This window comes from Hevea brasiliensis, chromosome 3 (genome assembly GCF_030052815.1).
Source record: "Hevea brasiliensis isolate MT/VB/25A 57/8 chromosome 3, ASM3005281v1, whole genome shotgun sequence".
In the NCBI taxonomy this organism is placed as follows: Eukaryota; Viridiplantae; Streptophyta; class Magnoliopsida; order Malpighiales; family Euphorbiaceae; genus Hevea; species Hevea brasiliensis.
In genome coordinates, this window is record NC_079495.1 from 11,165,667 (window position 1) to 11,187,562 (window position 21,896).

General features: G+C 26.2%; 2 protein-coding genes across 4 annotated transcripts in view; both read right to left on the reverse strand.

Moving 5' to 3' along the window:
* The window catches only part of LOC110661319 (insulin-degrading enzyme-like 1, peroxisomal), a 37,528-nt gene extending 29,749 nt beyond the window's left edge, over positions 1-7,779 (reverse strand). The window contains exons 1-3 of one of the 3 annotated variants that reach the window (XM_058143858.1): positions 7,570-7,779; positions 7,389-7,464; positions 436-503 (exon numbers count right to left, since the gene is read on the reverse strand). In XM_058143858.1, the coding sequence (XP_057999841.1) occupies positions 436-503; positions 7,389-7,464; positions 7,570-7,689 (264 nt within the window). In that variant the 5' untranslated portion in view covers positions 7,690-7,779. Of the gene's footprint in view, positions 1-435; positions 504-7,388; positions 7,465-7,569 lie in introns of those variants that run through there. The other 2 variants (XM_058143859.1, XM_058143861.1) reach the window with 2 other exon arrangements.
* Positions 7,780-16,918: 9,139 nt separating this feature from the next.
* Positions 16,919-18,479, reverse strand: LOC110652794 (protein DUF642 L-GALACTONO-1,4-LACTONE-RESPONSIVE GENE 2). The gene is made up of 3 exons (XM_058143862.1): positions 18,294-18,479; positions 17,716-18,213; positions 16,919-17,637 (listed from the first exon to the last, which is right to left on the reverse strand). The coding sequence occupies exons 1-3, from the start codon at positions 18,382-18,384 to the stop codon at positions 17,114-17,116; spliced, it is 1,113 nt and encodes a 370-aa protein (XP_057999845.1). The 5' UTR covers positions 18,385-18,479; the 3' UTR covers positions 16,919-17,113.
* Between the last annotated feature and the right edge of the window lie 3,417 nt (positions 18,480-21,896).

Here is a 21,896-nt window from a genome sequence, read left to right on the forward strand (position 1 = left end):
GTAATATCTCCAGCCTCACCAGAATTTGAAAAGAAAAACCTAAAAACATATAGAGCCTTTCATATACTACGTCTTGCAATATCCACTCTTCCCTAGGCAAACCAAGATCAGAGTTGTAGTCACCAAATCCTCTATTTTGTCTCACTCCCTTAAAAGATCTTTTACTAGAACAATTATTGCATGCCTTCATCCCAAATGCCTTATATCTAACATGGCTTATATATTTTCATGCAAACAATTCTTAGATGTGGGAATAATGACTAAGCTAATTATTTCTTCTTTTGGGATAACCACATACTTATGATCCCAATTTGCACAATTAAATTTTATTCAACTATGGCAATATGAGACCAAACAAAAAATTACAGTTTCAATACATATGTAACACACCAATGAGTATAGTAAAATCCTTATAAAAAAAATTAAGTAGTGTACCTCCACAATGTACTTCTTATAGCTACCCTCCAGTGGATATTTTTCACTAGCATAAAACAACATATGTTCTGCAATAAAAACCAATATTATGTGACAACATCAAAAGACATTTACCAAAAATGTAAACATAGATACTAAATAGAAATTGCTTATGCGCATAAATGGGAGCTTTCTAAGTTATACCAATTAGATTAAAATTCACTTGCTTAGAATCATCGGTTAGAAACATAAACCATTTCCCAAAAAAAAAAAAAAAAAAAAATGGAATCCAAGTTATTCTTATGACTCCCCTAATCAAAAGCAATTAAGCATTCAAGTTTCAACCATAATCAAGATACCAATGTCTTCTGTTCTTGTTCTTCCTTCTTATGGATCTAAGGGCTTTGTTAATTGAAAGAAATAGTGCATTTCATGCTTTGGCTCTTTTTTAGCCTCACTTGGAACATTTTGTGTCTCCTTGCTCACTACTCCTCACTCTTAGATGGACTACATTAATTGCATCAGTTGAGAGAGAGAGAGAGAGACATAAGGTTGAGTGAATTCAAGAGAGAGAACCATAGGGTTGAGTTAATTCAATTTAAGTTGAATAACCAGTTTAAAAAAAAAAAATCTTGAATTACCTAGGCAATGAATTTTAGTTAATTTGGTTCAATTTTTAAGCAACATTGGTTCATTGTTGTTTTCACTTTTAAAAATCAAAATAACTCAATAACATTTTATAATTATATTTTAAACACTATATATAATTGTATCCATTTATTTGTGGGTCGAAAAGTAAAAGCCCAAAATTAAATAAACTAACCAAATCAAATTATATTATTTTGATTTGATTAGTTTAGGGTTAGAAATTTTTTGAACTAAATAAATTAAAGTGATTGAATGCTCACTTCCAAAGTTTAGAGTCACTATTATTGCATGAAATCTTTAGTAATTGAATACGTATGCAATTAAAAATTAAATGGAAATTTCTCCAAACAAATTTATGATATTTACTTTAAATACTTAAACAACAAATATGTATTTCCTATAAAATACTATCCCATATTTATAAGAAATTTTTGAAATTTTAATATTATGCATAACTATTGCATCAATATACAAGAAAATATATTATTATTAGAATTCTAATTGTGTATGCAATAATATTTTCTTTGAGGCCGAAAGGTAAGTATTTTACCGCAACTCGTTTGGGGTTAAGAGTTAGTTGTCATTAGTTATCGTTGAAGCCTAAAGGCAAGTGAAAATTTGTTGCAGAAGATTTAGGGTAATACTTACTCAACATGTGAATTTTTACATTTTTTTAATACTAAAATTTGAAATTTCAAAGAAATAACCATTATTATCTTTTGTACATATAAAACAATATTATAGACTTTCAAATTTGTATACACAATAATTATATTTTCCATTAATAATAAATTTCAATTTTTATTAAAAATGTAAATCATTATAGTCGTAATTTCTTGTGAAACTTCAAAGGGGCCCATGACCCCCTAGCCCCATATATGGGTTTGTCCCTACATGCATCATAAATTGTCAAGCTATTACATGCCATATTATTAATACATACTAAAAGAGAGCATCCTCTTACAGTTCATAAAAACAGTAAAAAGACTAATTTACCCCTATCTCTATCTCTTTCTCCTACATGACTTTGGTGTGTTGTGCTTCTTCTACACGCGACCTTGGTTTTTTGTCGATATTGTTGACCATTTTCCTTGCATTTTTTTTCTAATTTCTTTTTTTTTTAAATCCTTTTATATATTTTATATTTTTTTCCTACATATAACCTCGCCATTTTTTCTTGCTTTTCCTTTTTTGTACTTTTTCCCCTTTTGTTTTTTATTTTTATACAAACTTTTAAATATTGTATTACAATTATTTTTTTGTAATAGTAATTTTTGTTACTATCAATTTGTTCCTATTGTATGTTTATTTTAGTTTTATTTTTTTGTTTTAAATTTTTTTAATTCATTTGGCTTTGATTACAATTCAATTTTGAAACCTCACATTAAAAAAAAAAAATTTAAAAAAAACCTCCAACACCTTTGAAATAAATCTCATTAATTTTTCCAATTTTAAGTTATTAAAATATTTTGTGATTAAACTTATTCGATATTTGCATAAAAAATATGATATTATTTAAATATTTTCATAAAACTCAAATAACATCTAATTACATAATAAATTGAATATAAAAGATATTTTTTTTTATAAATAAATACTTTAACAACATGAATTTAGAAAATATAATCTCTTAATTTATAACAAACTAAAAAAAAATCTATACTATTGCCATTAAAAGATCATGTAAATTGTAGTATTACAAAATTAATTTTATATATATATAATATATATAAATCATTGGCAATCAATTTTACTTATATATGTCACAACGTAATTTTGAGTCACTATTCTAACAACAATGTTGTAAACTTTTATTAGGTCCTTTTTTTTCCCTTTTACTTCTTATTTCAACTGGTTGAAACCTCCCAATTTCTACCTTCATTTTTTTTGTTGCAATATCTAATCTTAAAATTTAATTTCATTTTAATTGTTTTTAACTATTAAATAATTACACTTATCATATTCACTATACATCGGAGCCCGGGTGTAGTGAGAAATATGCAAGAGTGTAGGGCGTTCACCGAAAGCGACGCGCCATGCCAGCGCCCGGGTGTGGTGTTAAGTGAGCACGGGTTCCCACATCATGGACGAGTGTAGGTAAAGAAGTTAATACATAGGACAGATAGTAGAACAGATAGTGGAACAGAGTACAAGATAGACATAGAAAATAATAGAAGATATCATAGAAAGAGACCAATTAGGAAGGAACAGGATAGGAGGATCAGGGTTGGTACTTGGAATGTTGGATCACTTACAGGAAAATTAATGGAGCTTGTGGATACCTTGGAAAGGAGAATGGTGAATATTGCTTGCATTCAGGAGATTAAATGGGTAGGAGAGAAAAGCAAGGAAGTGGGTAATTCAGGATACAAACTGTGGTTTACCGAAAAGGAGAGAAACAAGAACGGAGTGGGCATAATCATAGACAGGACATTGAAAGACGCTGTAATAGCTGTGAAAAGAGTAGGAGATAGAATTATACTAGTAAAGCTAGTACTAGAAGGAGAAACAATAAATATAGTTAGTGCTTATGCCCCACAAATAGGACTAGATAGTGAGAGTAAACAAAAATTTTGGGAAGATATGGATGATTTAATACAAAGCATACCGAATGAAGAGAATGTTTTCATTGATGGAGATTTGAATGGACATGTAGGAAATGATAGGCAAGTTTATAAGAATGTTCATGAAGGTTTTGGTTTTGGCAGTCGAAATGAGGTGGGAAAAAGCATCCTGGATTTTGCTATGGCATACGACCTAATACTAGCAAATTCCTACTTTATAAAAAGAGAGTCACATTTAGTGACTTTCAAAAGTGGACAACAAAGAAGCCAAATCGACTTCCTCTTAACCAGGAAGACAAATAGAGCTCTATGCAAGGATTGCAAGGTCATTCCAAGAGATGCTTTAACAAGTCAACATCTGTTAGTGGTCTTGGATGTCAAGCTTAGGAACAATTCAAGTAAGGTCAGAAGAAATAGTGTAGCTCGAACAAAGTGGTGGGAGTTCAAAGGAGTAAAGCAAGTGAAGTTCAAAAATGAGCTTCTCGAGTCCGAAGTATGGAAGCTGGATATGGAGGCCAATGATATGTGGATACAGATGGCATCAAAGATTAGAGAAGTAGCTAGAAAAGTACTTGGAGAGTCTAAAGGACATGGACCACCCTCAAAAGAGAGATGGTGGTGGAATGAGGAAGTACAAAAGGCAGTGAAGAGAAAAAGAGAATGGTATAAGAAATTACCTAAATGTGATAATAATGAGGCATATGAACAGTACAAGATAGCAAAGAAAGAGGCAAAAAAGGCAGTTAGTCAAGCAAGAGCACAGGCCTTTGAAAAGTTATATGAGAAACTTGGAACTAAAGAAGGGGAGAAAGATATTTATAGCTTAGCAAGGAGGAAAGAAAAGAAATGTCAAGATCTCAATCAAGTTAGGTGCATTAAGGATAAAGAAGGAAAAATTTTGGTGAAAGATGAGGACATTAAAGAAAGATGTAGAAATTATTTTAATGATCTCTTTAATAATAGTCAAAATGGTAATAGCGTGAATATAGACTATAGAACAATAGAAAAAAAATGTGAATTATACTAGAAGGATTAGATCTTTAGAAGTAAATGAAACACTTAAAAGAATAAAAGTGGGTAAAGCCTGTAGACTCGATGGAATACCAATTGAAGTGTGGAAGTGTTTGGGAGATATGAGAGTGGCATGGTTAACTAAATTATTTAATAAGATTCTAAACTCAAAGAAAATGTCTGATGAATGGAGGAGGAGTATTTTAGTACCTATTTTTAAAAATAAGGGAGACATATAGAGTTGCTCAAATTATAGAGGAATTAAACTCATAAGTCATACTATGAAGTTATGGGAGAGAGTTGTGGAGAGCATCGACTAAGTCATGATACTTCTATCTCTCTCAATCAATTTGGCTTCATGCCCGGTCGTTCAACCATGGAAGCGATCTTTCTCATTAGAAGCTTGATGGAGAAATATAGAGATGTGAAGAAAGATCTACACATGGTTTTTATTGATTTGGAGAAGGCTTATGATAGTGTTCCAAGAGATGTCTTATGGAATGTGTTAGATCAAAAGAGGGTATCTATTAGGTACATACAAGTGTTGAAAGATATGTATGAATGAGCAACTACTATTATGCGCACAGTGGGAGGGGACACAAGAGATTTTCCGATCTCAATTGGATTACACCAAGGATCAGCTATAAGCCCTTACCTCTTTACATTAGTTTTAGATGAATTGACGAACATATACAAGAGAGTATTCCTTAGTGCATGATGTTTGCGGATAATATTGTTCTGACAGATGAGACGCGAGAAGGAGTCAATAGAAAGTTAGAGCTTTAGAGAAGTACTCTAGAGTCAAAGGGCTTTAAGTTAAGTAGAACGGAAATAGAATACATGCATTGCAAGTTCAGTGAATGCCAAACTGGTGATAGGGAAGGAGTTAGTTTGGATGGAGTAGTGCTGTCCCAAAGTAATCACTTTAAATATCTCGGCTCAGTCCTTCAAGTAGATGGGGGATGTGAGGAGGACGTTAGTCATAGGATTAAAGCCGGATGGTTGAAGTGGAAACATGCCACGGAAATTTTATGTGATCGCAAGATTGCCAATAAGTTGAAAGGAAAATTTTACCGTATAGCCATACGACCGGCTATATTATTTGGTAGTAAGTGTTGGGCACTGAAGGAGTCGTATGCGTCTAAGATAAGAGTTGCAGAGATGAGAATGTTAAAGTGGATGAGTGGCCATACTAGACTAGATAAAGTCCGTAATTAGAGTATTAGAGAAAAGGTAGGAGTGATACCAATTGAGGATAAGTTGAGAGAAGGGAGATTGAGGTGGTTTGGTCATGTGAAGCGTAGACATACGGAGGCTCCAGTTAGACAAGTAGAGCACGTTAGGTTAGAGGATAGAAAGAAAAAAAAGGGGTAGACCTAAATTGACTTGGAGGAGAGTAGTATAACATGACCTAGAAACATTACACATTTCTGAGGATTTAACCCAAAATCGTTTAGAATGGATAAAGCGAATCCATATAGCCGACCCCAAATTTTTGGGATAAAGGTTTAGTTGAGTTGAGTAATTATTTTTAACTATTAAATAATTACGCTTATCTTATCCACTATATATTATTTCCAAAGAAAAAAAATATAAAAAAGCTATCACACTATAACTATAATTACTATAGGAATTGAGACATTTTTTTGTCAAAAAAATTATCCCTAATTGTTCACTTTAGCATATTAATTTATAAATTCATAGCACTATAATTTTTTTTCTTTCAGACTATTTGGGAATATATTTTACGTGTGTGAAAAATGAAAATAATCAAACAACTTTTGCAATAAACTATAAATAATAATTTTATATATATTGTAAAGGTTTTGATAACAAAAAAATTATCTGCAACATCAAGCAGGCATTGGCTTGTAGTAAACTAAAATTCGTTATTACTTTTTTCAATTAGGACTTCTATGTTAATATAAAATATGACTCTAGTCTTATTATTAGTGCGAGGTAGTTTTAAAATAAAATGTGGATTTCACAATTTATAACTAAAATTTTGATTGGGCATGATGATGATTTGCAAATTGAATAGCATTATATTTTATAATTTGTAGAGTGAGCATATATATTATATTAATTTTGTCTACTAATAAAACAATATGATTTGTTGATTTATGTTTTAATATTTCAAATAGCTATTATAAATTTTAATTAATGAACATTCACAATTTTAATATTATTTATGTTCTTTTAGTTTCAATGTATGCATGTGTGTTTTTATTTTGGTTTTGAGTATCATAAGAGTAAAAACTGTACATTAAAATTTGGATTATTATATTTAACATGGAAGGAAAACTTTTTAGGGCATAAGAATATAGAAGGGGATGTTGAAAAATTTTGAAAATTTGTCAAAAATCTTTTAAAAAATTATACACAATCATCAATGGAATAGTGAAAAGTTAATTTTCAATAGAAATATAATAATGAAAATGAAAACATTAAAAACGCAAAATCATTGTAGTTATTTCTGCTATTTAATATAAGTATTTGCATATTAAAAAAATAATTATCATGTGCAAGGCACGTGAACAAAGAAATAAATAAAAATAATAAAAAAATAAAAACCACTTCCCTTTTGGGATACCAAACAGTATTAGAATAGTAAACACTAACCTCCACAACCAATAAGCAATCAAAACTATACTAAATCGGTGAAAAAAAGCATAAATCCACCATGCACAGTAAGCGTAACATTTCCCAGTTTTTAATGGAGTAGAAGGAGAAAGAGAAATTGAAGGATACCGAGGAAATGGGCGAGTCCTTCGAGGCCAACAGGGTCGCTGAAATAGCCTACACCAACATCCATGGAAGCAGCACTCTGTACTTCAACGAGAAAGAAAGAGAAAAAGAGGCGTTAACATTGATTAAACTACCAAATATAAAAGAAAACAATCCGTAGAAGAGAGGCTGATGATGAATTTGCCTTATCGGTATCGGGATCGCTGATGAGGAGCACCTCAAGAGAATTCTTAAGGACGATCCTCCTATAATCTCTCTTGTCCGTACGCGGCTTCACTATATCCAACTCCGCCTCCGTCGCCATTCTGGTCGCTACCGGTTTTTCGGAGAGCGGAGCAGAGAGAGATTTGGAGAGACAGAGAACAGAGTAAGCGTAAGTCTTCGCTGCGGTGTAGTATTGTGAAGATACGAAGCAAACGCTCAGAAATGATGGAAAACAAAACAGAGTTTTCGTTCGTTTACCTTTCTTTTATTTATTTTTTTTTTTTCCCGGACGGCGACTTTGACTAAGAAAATTTCTTATGACGACATCAGAAATTTGGTGCAATTTCTTTTAAATGGCGGCTCCGGTGCTTTGATACAATGAAATTAAAGTTGTAATAACACAAAAATTTATAATTATATAATGTCATTAAAACAACACCATTTTATTATTACTATTCCCATACCATCACTATTTAATTATTATTTAATTACTACTATTACTATTTAACTAATGTTACTTCTATCACTACTTAACTATTATATTATTAACAATTATCAGCTATTACTAATATTATAATAAATTAAATATTAAAATAAAAATTATTATTACATTATTATTTTTATTTTTATTTTTTAATTAAATATAAAAATATAATGATAATTATATTATAATTTTAATTAAATTATATAATTAATTATATTATATTATATTACACTTTACTAAATATAACCTAAGATCATAGAAATGAGCTCATTAATTGTTAGATGCAATTTATATATATATTTTAATTAATTTTATATATATTTTGATACAAATATTTAATTTAAAAATTATCAAACTTGTTTTCATATAAATTCAAACTTATATTAGATACAACCTTAATTCAAAGGATCTAACCTAATTAGGCTAGAATATAATTTTTTTTAAAATTTTGTTAAATGAATTTTAAAATGATTTATTTATAAAATTATTGATCATAATATAAAAGATTTCAGAAATTAATTAAAATATTATTTTTTATGATCTATTTTTTATTATTTTATATTAAATATAAAAGATACTAAACATTTTTATATTTATAATTATTTAAATATAAAATAAATAATTACTTAAATATAAAATTTATATTTAGGAATTATTTTGTTAATAAAACAAAAATACAAGAGCTAATTGTTTCAAATTGAGAAATAGTTACGAAAATAAGGGTCAATTTAAATAGCAAGTGACCAAATTATTACTCAAAACAAATTAGAATTTAACATGTGGGTTTTATTATACTTTAAGAACTTCCTATAATTTACCCTAATTTTTAACACACATATATATTAAATCACTTTATGAAAAATTTTCACACTTTTACAATTATTACTATATTTTTTTAATTTTTCATATTTAATTATTTATTAATTTTATAAAAGAGAAAAAAAAATCTTTTATAACATATTCTCATAATAAAATATAAATGTGTGAAAGAGAGGGAAATATTGATTTTGATCAAATTGTCTTTCATTATTTATAATATTTATAATTTTATTTTTTAATATTTAATTTAATTTTAAAATTTATATAAATTTAAAATTATTATGATTTTTTTATATAATTTTAAAGTTTATATGAATCTAAAATTATTAGTCTACTTGTATTTAAAGTCTAATTAATTAAATTTTTATTATATTATAATTTTAAATAAATTTTATAAAAATACCTTCATGATCTATATTATTTATAAAAATGGAAGGTATTTTATTTATATAAATCACTTTTTTAATAAATCCTAATAAATTTTTATCTCTATCTTATAACTATTTAAGTAAATGTATTTTAATACAATTATATTTGAATTTACGTAAAAAAAATATTTTTTATCAATTAAATATATAAATTCTTTAATTAATGTTTTTGAAACTCTCATTTAATTTAATTTTTTATAAGTTAATTAAAAAAATATTTCATATAAAATAAATTTATATTTTTTTAATTATAATTATATTTCTAAAATTTTTAATTATTACATTAATATATAAATTAGATCTAATTAAAATTGAATTTATAAGTATTATATAAATACTACTAATTGATAGGATATATATATATATATATATATATATATATATCCAACAATGAAGAAAAATTTATATTTGCTGATTTATAAAAAAATATTTAATTAGTATGTAATGTATATTAAAATTATATAAATTTAAAATTTTTAAATAATATATAATTAAGTGTAAAGAAAAAAAATTATATATAATATTTATCTGAAAAAAAAAGATAAATATATATTATTTAAAAATCAATAATTTAAATTTAATTATAAAATTAATAAAATTAATAGGATGATCATAATTTATAATATTAATTTTCTTTTATTTTTTAAATGATACATTATTAAAAATTTAAAAATATTACTATTGTACAAATAAAAAAGATAATATTTTTTAATTTTTTTAATATTATAATATTATCCTAATATGGTAAATAGTAAATACATATAAAAAAATTAAAAATTTAAATATAGAATTGTTATTTTAATTTAATAAATTTATATTTAAATATAAACACAAATTAATAATTTGATAAAAAAAATTACAAAATTTACATGAATATAAACATTACATTATTTGGTATAATTTTTATTTATTTAGATTTAACAACTTCTTTTATTAAAATTTATATTTATTTTTAAAAAAATAATTATAAAAACAAAATTTAAAAATACGTTATAAGTTAGTTTGACAAAATATGTTACTATAAATCGAATAATTATTTATATACTTTTTACTATAATTATTTCAATTAAAAATAATAATATATTAACATCAATATTTTTTATTCTATTAATATAGATTTTTTTATTTTTTATAGAAAAAAAAACATTTTAGTTATTAATTTATTATTTATAAGTTATTTGCTAGTATTAATATATTTTTCAATTTTATTTTTAAAGTTTTTCTCTATATTATAAAAAAATATGAAATCATATAAAATATTATATATCAAATAAAAATTAATAATATTAATACTTATTAATATGGATGTGCACAATTAATTTTATTATACAAAATTAAAAATTAAATTAAAAATAACTATAAATTAAAAAAATTAACATTATATGAAATTATTTCAAATTAAATTTATTTTACTATTATATGTATAAACTCTTAAATAATTTTAAGAAAAGTTTAAATTTTTAACGCTAATTATATATATTTTATAAAAATTATAAAATAATAAAAATTAATTAATCTTGACAAATTAACACTTATAAACTAACAAAATAACAAATAATTAAATTTATATATTTATAAACATTTACGATTATAAAATTATTTATAATAATAAATTTTTCATTATAAATTTCACCTCTATAATTTTTTTATTTTCATTTATATACTTTCTGTGTAGACAACTTACTTATCATGAAAAATTATTATATTAACATATTAATAATTAATATATTATAATAATATTATATTATTAAAAAATTAATAAAAAAATAGACATGTAAAAATAAATTACAGATATATATAACGAATAAAAAGAAATGCATATTTTAAAAAAATAATAATTATAAATATCCCTAACAATGAAAGGCTAACTTTTGTTTTCATTTTAATTTTTCAATAAAAATAACTAAATCTATATAAAAATAAAAATATAATATGTAAAAATATTACTAATAAAAATTAATAAAATAATTATAAGAGTATTGTTTTATTAGATTTTTTTTAATTGTTTGTCAGATTTTCTAACTTTTTAAAATTATTGCCAAACTATGAACATCCCTTACATCTATCACGAGCTTTCTATAACCATACCCTTTTATGACATGATCATTTCATTAAAATCCTGAACAGAAAACACCATGAACCAATTCTTGTTCATGGAAGGAGGTATGGGATTTGAAAATTCCTCCAAGGCTGTCGGTCTTCTTATGGAGAGTTTTGCAGGAGAAAATTCCAATGGTGACCTGTTGAACAAAAAAATCTCACACGCCTAGAGAATGTAAGTTTTGTGGGGAAGTGGAACCTTTGAAACGCGTCCTTTCCAATTGCCCATAGGTAAGTAGAAACTGTTAGGACTTAACTCAATTATTATTGATTTAGTTTTCATTAATACTTTAATTTTAAAGGTTGTTGTATCTTAAATTTTAAGTATTAATTTAATCTTAATTAGTAGTTAAAATTTATATGAGATTTTATTTTATTTTTCTTTGACTTTAGTTCTATATAAACAACACAATTAATTAGTATTTTCGAGTCAATAAAATTATACAGAGAATTTATTTTTATTAAATAAATTGTTCCTTATTCTTCCACGATAATGGTATCAAAGTCCCAATGATTGTATGGACATATGAGAGAAATCTTTAAATACAAATGTATTATGGGTTGATGGAGATAAGTACACCAAGAAAGGTTTTAATGGGAAAAAATGCATCTATAATAAAGAGGTTGGAGAGAAGTGCTCCAACACACAAAATTATCAACCAAAGAAAGGTACTCTAATAAAAAAATAATAAATAAGTAAATAAATTATTTTTGAGTTCATACTTGAATTGAGTGAGAGAATATTAGAACTTAATTTAAACACGATTGATTCAGTTTTCATTAATATTTTACAAGATTTTAGAGATATTAGTTTTTAAGATTGCTGCATTTTAGTTTTGAAAATAGTGATCTAATCTTGACTAAATGATTGAAATTTATGCATGATTTTATTTTATTTAGTTAGATTTTAGTACTATATAAATAGAACAATTAATCAGTATTTAGAGTCAATGGAGTTGTAAAAAAAATTATTTTTATTAAATAAAATGTTCTTTATTCTTGGACATTTATTTTTTAACAGAAGTGTGGATCCATTCTCCTTTCAGGGTCCAATCATCGCTCATTCATCGGTCTCACGTGGCAGATTGCTAGTAGGAGTTATTAAGGCCATTACAACAGCAGGAGCAACACAGAGAAATGATCCCTTTGATGGTTTTTATTTTCTAATATCTATGGAAAAGTCGCAATGCTTTCATCTTCTGCAACCAAATCCAGTCATATCAGCAAGTCATCAAACTTGCAATAGAGGCTTATGACAACTTCATTGCTGCGCAAGATCATCCTTCAAATGTTCAGTGCCCAAATATTACACCTCCCCAGTCCTAGTCTCCTCCTCAAGTCAATTCGATCAAGATTAACTTCAATGCGGCTGTTAACAAGAGAGGTAAGATTGGGGCGGTAGCAACTTTGGCTAGAAATGAAGCAGGCCTCCATTGCAAGAGATATATGGGCATCTATGATCAGTCGATTCTGGAGGCGCTGACTTGCGGAGAAGCTATCCTTTCTTACAAAGGGGAAGGTTTTTTCGGCAGTAACAGTGGAGGGAGATGCATTGTTAGTAATTCATGATCTGAATTTTGTATACGTTACCCATGTTTGTGATCAAGTAGTTCCATGGAGAAGGTTATGTGTGCTGCTTCCTGTTTGCTAACTTTAGTTGACTTTTCAATGAATTCCATATCTTTCAAAAAAAAAAAATAATAATAAAGAAAATGACTAACCTCAATTCCGTTTTCATCCAAACAAGGGCAAATTAATACTTTCCCAATCAGAAAATTGAAATATATACAGGATTTGCTAATAAAGAATTCATTTAAATAGTTATCCTTGAACTTTAAAGATTGTAACAGAGTTGTCTTTAAACTTAAAAATATAATATAAAATTTCTTAAATTTTAAAATTTTACATTGCAAAATCATTTTAATTCCCGATAATTAGTTTATAGGTAACATATTAATGTGGACAATTAGATAATAATGTGAATGATTGTTGTTACTTTTTGAAAGTAAAGTCTCTTTAATCAGCTATTATATATATGGTATTTTATTATCTCATAAGACTGAAATTTTACTATACAAAATTTCAAAATTTAAAAAGTTTTATATTATATTTTTTAATTTAAAAATAATGCTATTACAATATTTAAAATTTGAAAAGAACTCTTGAAATTTATCTAACAATTAACACTGCAATCAATTGCTATAACCAAAAGAAAGGAGCCAAAGAATTAGAATTAGGCTCAGCAGAAAACAGTTATAATTGAAAAATCAAATCAAACAGTTTTTATTCAGTTTTTTAATTTAATTCTGTTATTTTTATTTTAAAAAGAATTCGATTTAATGGGTTATTCCACGTAACAGAACCTTATAAGAATAAGAAGAATTAAAATTAAGGTTAATGTTTCAATATTTTAATGTAGGTTAAAATATTCTTTCGAAACAAAAAAGCTTGTAGTGATCTCCATTCAGTATGGAGCCATTAAATGAGAGTTGAGAAGATGAGGGAGATGGAACCAAATCTTAAAAAAGGCAAAAATAAAAAATGAAGACTTGAAAAAGCTATAAGAGTAACCGCTAAGTTTTAACAGTGTTACAATAATTAGGGGTGAGCATTTGGTTCGAACCGAATCGAACTGAATTAAATTATAAAAATTGAATTTTAAATTTTAGAAATCGAACCGAACTGAAATAGGTGAAAAATCGAATCGAATCGAATCGCTCTATTTCGATTCTGTTCGATTTAAATAGATCGATTTTGATTTTTGATTTTTTTAAAATTTAGACTTGATTTTCAAGTTATTTGATCTAATTTTGACTTTGGTTTGAACCTAATAACCATTAATCAATGAAAATAAATAATTAATATATATAAAATTAAATATAATTCATAAATTTTCCATAAAAATAAATTAATTCAAAAATCGATTTGGTTTGATTTGAATATATAAATTATTATTCAGTTTAGTTCGATTTAATCGATCTTTTTTCTTCAAAACCGAACCGAACTGAAATAATCAAAATTTTTATAATATAAAACCGAACCGAATTGATTGAATTTTAAAATCAAACCAATTAAACTGAATTAACTCAATTCGATTTTATTTTTCAGTTTGGACCGAATTATGCTCAGTCCTAACAGTAATATTCATTTTGTTAATTTTTTGTAAATTAATAAAATTACTGATGTGTGTTTATCTCGTTGCTTAGAGCACTACCTCAGCTTGATGAGGTGATACGTCCGGCTGATGTAATAATTTCCCTTCATTAAGTTATTCGGAAATAACTGTTTTGACCGAAATTCTTGGGCCCACCCAGATATGCAGCTGTCTAACTTATCCATTTTGCCGTCCAGTCTCACCTTTTTACCTTAAGCCCCTATTCTTAGCAGCAAGGCTCAACCACCCAAGTAGATGGCGAATCAAATTCATAATTTCACATTCCTGTTACTGATCCCTTTCATGTCATTCTCTACCACTTTTTTCTTCTTCTTCTTCTTCAATCTTCCTGGCTATATGCAATGATAAGCATGATGTAACAATAAATATTTCTAAATATTTATATAAAATTAATTAAAATATATATAATAAATATATAAATTTATATACAAATACTTCATTTAATAGTTATTAAGTTCATTCTTATATTAATTCAAATTTTTCATAATAACACTCTTATAAAATTATAATAATAAGAATGTTAAAATTGAAAAACCAAATGAAATTAATTGATTCGTTTTTATTTATAAAATCAGTTAAATACTCATATATTAGTCTTCTAATTAATTTGATTTAAATTAAAATCAAAATCAATCGATTGTACACGTTTAATGAATATTACTCAAACAAGAAGTCGATGGGGTTAAAATATTAATTATCCATTAATATACCTTAAAAAAGAAATCGAAAGGTTAAAAAACATAAGTGAAAGCCATCGATTCATGTCTAATAAATACCAAAAACAAATATTTTGTTTTATGAAAAATATTTTCTATATTTTTTAGCATTTGATGCACTCAAAAAATGAGGTTAATGAAAAATATTTTTATAATTAAAAGAAAAATTAAATTATTTTTAAAGAAAATAATTTTTATTTTTAAAAGAGAAAGTTATTTTTTATTTTTTAAATATTTTTTATAAAAAATATTTTTTTTATATACAAGCTATTTTTTATGAAATATATAAAGATTAAGAATTAAAATAAATTAAATATATGAAATTCTAAAACCACAAAATAGATAAATCCTTTTAAAGCTTATAAAGTTAGACACTTGCCTCAAAAGAGTCACTAAATTGTATATTGATTGATGTTGAATGGGAAACTCCACTTCTACATGTTGGAAAAAGACCAATCATGGGCTGGTCCATGTCTTATTATTTATAATTGTTCTTTCCTTCCTTAACTTCGCCTTGTGGATTGTGGATTGTGGATTGAACATATTCTCATTTATTAGGTCCATATGCTCATGCATAAAATAACATTAAAGAAAAAGAAAATTTTTAAAATACAATTTATATATATATATAATGATTTTATTATGTTAATTGATTATGATAGGATTTATGTGATTTTAATTATAATTAATAATTAAAATATATTTATGGAATTATCATAGCAGGTTGGTCTAATAATTAGGAGCGCTTATGATACTAAGACCAATAGGTCAAAAATGGGTTTATATTAAGGGTGTGTAAATGGTCGATTCGATTTCAAATTGAGAAAAATCGAAAACTGAAAATCAAAAATTTTAAAAATCAAACCAAACTGATTAATAAAAGAAAATTAAATAGAACCAAACTGATAAATATTGGTTTGGTTCGATTTTAAACCGATCAAACCGAAATTTATAAATTGAGCATTTGATTTTCAATTGGGTTCGGTTCGGTTTTAAACTGATCAAACCTAAATCTTATGGTTCGGTTCAGTTTTCTTTGATTTCCTTGATATATATATTAATAATTTCGGTTCGGTTCAATTTTTTAATTTTTTATGAAAACAATCGAACCGAACCGATTAACTGAAATTATCAAAATTATAAATCGAACCGAATCAATTGAGTTTTAAAACAGAACCGATTAAACCGAATTGACTCGGTTTGATTCAATTTTTCGGTTTAAATCGAAAACTGCTCTCCCCTAGTTTATATAGTGGGTGTTGAATGATCCACTTTGCATAAGTGTAAGCTTACAAGTATTAGGGCTTATAAACTCTCTTTCTTTCATTCATCAATAAAGTCCTAATCGATCACTTTTTTGAGCCAAAATCACTTTTTTGAATTTTGATAAATGGTTATAATCGTTATACAATAGTTGCATTGAATAAATATTTTAAAGACATTTACATATAATTCAATTTTTTCGACTTTTTGCTAGTTTTTAATGCAACAATAACGTCTAAATTTTTTCTTCTTTTCTAAATTCAATATGCAGCTACTTTCATTCAAATGAAAAAGCAATCAAAACAAAAGGACAAAGATTAGGTATACTTTCACATTGCTGTAGGTGAGTATACTGTTTTTGAATGTTTATTAATATCTTAAGAAGCTAAGTAATAACATTCCCTTAACGATTGAAAAGGATCTTCAAAATGACCCATTTCACCGTCATAACTTCATTTCAAGACTATGACAAATTAAAAACCCTGTTCCTCACGGCCCAAAAATTACACATAATTAATTGTTATGCCATCTGTAATTGGCTAATAAGGACTAGGAAATACACTAACATCATCCAAAACAGGGCCACACATGTGACCAAAATCATTCAACTTTGTATGATAATAAGCACTGTAAAATGTAATCCTTGTCCTGGTGGCTATTGCTTGGAACTTGAAACTTGCTGTTTTGAATCCACCTTTTCCCTGTGATTCAAATGGAAGTTTCAGGGTTTCCTTAGCAGCAAATGCTTCAACCATCATAGATCCATGGCACCCATTCTTTGCATCTCCAATGGTAAATGTGAGGTTGTACGATTTGTTTGGAACTGTTCTGATCACTTGTGCTATGGCACTCTCTCTCCCTGCTACTAATTCAATTGCAGCAAGTCCTGAGGGGACAAAGAAATGCTTCCTGTCAATGTATTTAACTGGTTTCAGGGACTCAATGATCCATCCTGGAAGAGGTGAGATCAGGTCCTTTTGCTTTGGAGGTAGGAGGACTCCAGTTGAGAAGTTCTTGAATAGATGAGGTCCAGTTTCAAACCCACCATTCTTCACCAGATTACCTGAAAAGGGAATTAACTCAGCTCTGATAACCTGTTAAAAATCTACCAGAAAAAGACAAATAAAAGGCTGGATCTTACCTTTGGTATACTTGGGAGGAACAATCTCCTTGATTGCTACAGCATCCACCAGAGGGCCACAAGAAGGATCCTCTTGGATTCCAGGGTTATGAAATGTGAGCTTAACAACTTTAGAAACTGCTTTGAAGGCCAAGGCATAAGTATCACCACCATCACTGCTATAAAGGGTTTGAAGAGAGAGGTCACTTGACTGCCCAGGGACAGAGAATCTTAGCACCTCATCTTGGGCACAGGTCCTAGTGGCCCCAAATGTGATGGAATAGATTGAACCTGGCTTCACACTCAAATTTTGAGAAATAGAAGCCTCATTGCCCAACCTCACTGCATGGACCCCACGTGGAATGGCTAGATAGAAGCCTCCTGGCTGTGGCCCACCTGAAACATACTGCACAAAGCCATTGATTTCCCACTTGGGGAGTGAGTATTTTCCTATGATTACTGTTTTCTTGAGATTTGATTTTGATGGTGCCTCTTCAAAGTCTCCATTCGGCACAAGTCCTGAACAAACAAAAAGAAAGACATTACTCACATGGCATATCAAATAGAAGCAGAAATGAAAAGGAGATGATGTTAAGTACCATCAAGGGGCTGAGGAGGAACAGTAGCAGAAGCTGAGCCATGGCAGAAAGAGAGAATGAGTGATAAGCAGAGAGAGAGAAACAGAACCATTGTAATGCTTGTGAAGAAGCAAGTAGAAGGAGAGCTAGCTCTAAATAGCGAAAGAAAAGATCCCAAGTCGGTGTATAAATAAATGGCAAGAGAGATCCGACCATTGTATTGGTATTTATATAGAAAAAGTTGGAAAGAGAAGAAATTTAAGAAGTAGCACAAGCCATGTTAAAGTAGCACGAAATTAGGCGTGAGATGTGTCTGTTTGTCCGAATATTTTCAAAATCTATCACAAATTTCCACAAGCGTTCTTGGTTCATGAGTTGGACCGCAAATGATCTAACGACCTTGACCCTTCCATTGGTTGCCGTGATTTGCTCTCTTTTTGAACTTTTTTTTTTTTTATTCCACCGAATTTAAGTTGAGTTTTTGCTGATTTTTCAGATTTGAAATTTTATCAAATGATTTAAGATGTTTAATAAATATAATTTTTGAATTAATATTTTAGAAAATAATAATATAACCATATCATTTAAAATTACAATTTTTAACTATTAATTTTTTTACTATTGACGGCTTATTTTTAACTATTTTTATTCTATCACTCGGTTGTCAGTCAAGTTCAAGTCTTCACTACCCTAATTTATCTACTTTAACAAAAAAAAACCATCAATAATTAATCATAATCATTGAACTAAATGAAGCAAGCATTAGATTCTAATCATGTAAAATTAGGGATTTACAAAATGTATACATTTCTAAATTATTTTGATAAAAAACTATTTATATCATAATTATTAATTTATAATTACATAAAACATTTTATTTAAATAATAAAATAAATAGCAATCTAATGAGTTAATCATTGGCTTCTAATTTAAGGAAAATTATATAATATTTTAGTTGTATTAAAAATAATGCACTTTATATTTATATTTTTCTAAAATATGAATAATAAGTCTCATATATAAGAAAAAAAAGTCTCACATATTAGAAAAAATGTATGTTCAGAATAATTTCTGCTGATTTGAAATTCTTGATGAGCTATATAGCCTACATTATAGATCAAACTCTTGATTCCATTCTTCATGTCTACACAAACCCCTGATTATGATGATAAAATAAAAAAAAAATAAGAAGTTGAAGAAGAATAAGATGACGATGATTAATGATTAAATCAAGGATGTGCAAGTTTCGTACATTTGTTGCACTTTGAATTGAAGGGTGCATGCATGTGCTCACCTTTACCTGCTTTCTAGGTTTAAATTTTTTATTTTTTTATCAATTTTATAATTTCCACCAAACCCATGGCCTCGTATAAATGTAATCTTTACTTTTTTAGGTGCACTTGATTAATTTAGAGTCGATCGGTAACCACAGAAATAAATTAAATTAAACATTGAGGGTTGCAGAGATAAATCATTTTGTTTGTTCCCATTACTATTCTCAACTAACTGATTTTATGAGGGATATGCATTTTTTTTTTCATTGCACACGTTTCTTTCCCTTGCCCCCCATGACCTTGCTTGGGAAGACAAAAGAGCAAATCTTCACGGCTTCACACCTCTCTCTCTCTCTCTCTCTCTCTATTAATTAGATAGATATTTCATTAATTTAAAAAGGTCTAAGGCCCAAACACAGAAATAGTCCAAACTCTCTCTCTCTCTCTATTAATTAGATAGATATTTCATTAATTTAAAAAGGTCTAAGGCCCAAACACAGAAATAGTCCAAACAAAAGATATAACACTTGTACCCATTAAAGTTAGACCCAATACATCACAAGGAACCTTAATCTGCAACCCATTTTTTGATCAAGACATCTTGGGGTTAATTACCGCATGAGTGTGCTATGGAAAGAAAAATATGAAAAAAATTATTGAAAATAAAAAATTATGGGAATGGGATGAATTAAAAATACAGATGCAAGTCAAAATAGTATCTTTAGTTGGGATGCTATCAACGATAACGCGCGGAGGTAAACTAGTCGGGACGCTGTTCTTAACAGCATCTCGAACGCGTCCAAATTTTAAAAATAAAAAAAAAATTGGATACTATTTATAGTAGCATTCAGCTTTTATTTTAATTTTTTTTTATATTTTATTTTATATTTTAAATAAAATATAAATATTATTTAAATAAATAATATTATAATATTTTTATTATAAAAAAATTATTTTTTAATTTAAAATTAACGATGAAATTTTAATTAAATAAAAAATTAAAATATAAAATATTATTATAATAAAATAATTAAAAAAATTAAATAAAAAGCTGGACAATACTTAATTATTTTATTTTTATATTTTAAATAAAATATAAATATTATTTAAATAAATAATATTATAATAATTAATATTATATATTATAATATTTTTATTATAAAAAAATTATTTTTTAATTTAAAATTAAATTAAGTTTTAATTAAATAAAAAATTAATATATAAAATATTATTATAATAAAATAATTAAAAATTAAAATGAAAATTTTGCGTTCCGATTTTATTTTTAATTTTTTAATTATTTTATTTTATATTTTAAATACAATATAAATATTATTTAAATAAATAATATTATAATAATTAATATTATATATTATAATATTTTTATTATAAAAAAATTATTTTTAATTTAAAATTAAATTAAATTAATTTTAATTAAATAAAAAATTAAAATATAAAATATTATTATAATAAAATAATTAAAAATTAAAACGAAAATTCTGGACGCTATTTATAATAGCATCCAGATTTTATTTTTAATTATTTAATTATTTTATTTTATATTTTAAATAAAAATATAAATATTATTTTAATAAATAATGGTATAATATTTAAAATTATATATTATAATTTTTTATTATAAAAATTATTTTTTAAATTAAAATTAAGTTAAAAAATATAAAAAAATTTTTATTATTTTTTATTCTTAAATAAAAAATTAAATTTTATTATTAAATAAAAATTTATAAATAAAAAATTAAATTTTTTATTTAATTAAAATTTAATTTAATTTTAAATTGAAAAATAATTTTTTATAATAAAAAATTATAATATACAATATTAATTATTATAATATTAATTATTAAAATAATATTTATATTTTATTTAAAATATAAAATAAAATAATTAAAAAATTAAAAATAAAATTTAGACGCTTCTATAAATAGTGTCTAGATTTTTTATTTTAATTTTTAATTATTTTATTATAATAATATTTTATATTTTAATTTTTTATTTAATTAAAATTTAATTTAATTTTAAATTAAAAAATAATTTTTTTATAATAAAAATATTATAATATATAATATTAATTATTATAATATTATTTATTCAAACAATATTTATATTGTCGTTGATCGCGTTCTAATTAAAAATATTATTTTGACTCGCGACTATATTTTTAATTCAACTTGTTCTCATAATTTTTAAATTTTTAATCTTTTTTTCGTATTTTTCTTCCTATAGCACGCACATAGGATAATTAACCCGACATCTTGACCCGACCAGTGCAACTACCAAAACACGCTGCTGTATCATTCCATTGGCAGAGACAACGCCCAACGCTAAGTTA

Coding starts and splice junctions, on each gene's coding strand:
- LOC110652794 (XM_058143862.1), bottom strand. CDS start 18,384: ATGGTTCTGTTTCTCTCTCTCTGCTTATCACTCATTCTCTCTTTCTGC. Junction 18,214..18,293: donor TCCTCCTCAGCCCCTTGATG/GTACTTAACATC, acceptor TTGTTTGTTCAG/GACTTGTGCCGAATGGAGAC. Junction 17,638..17,715: donor TCCTCCCAAGTATACCAAAG/GTAAGATCCAGC, acceptor TTCCCTTTTCAG/GTAATCTGGTGAAGAATGGT.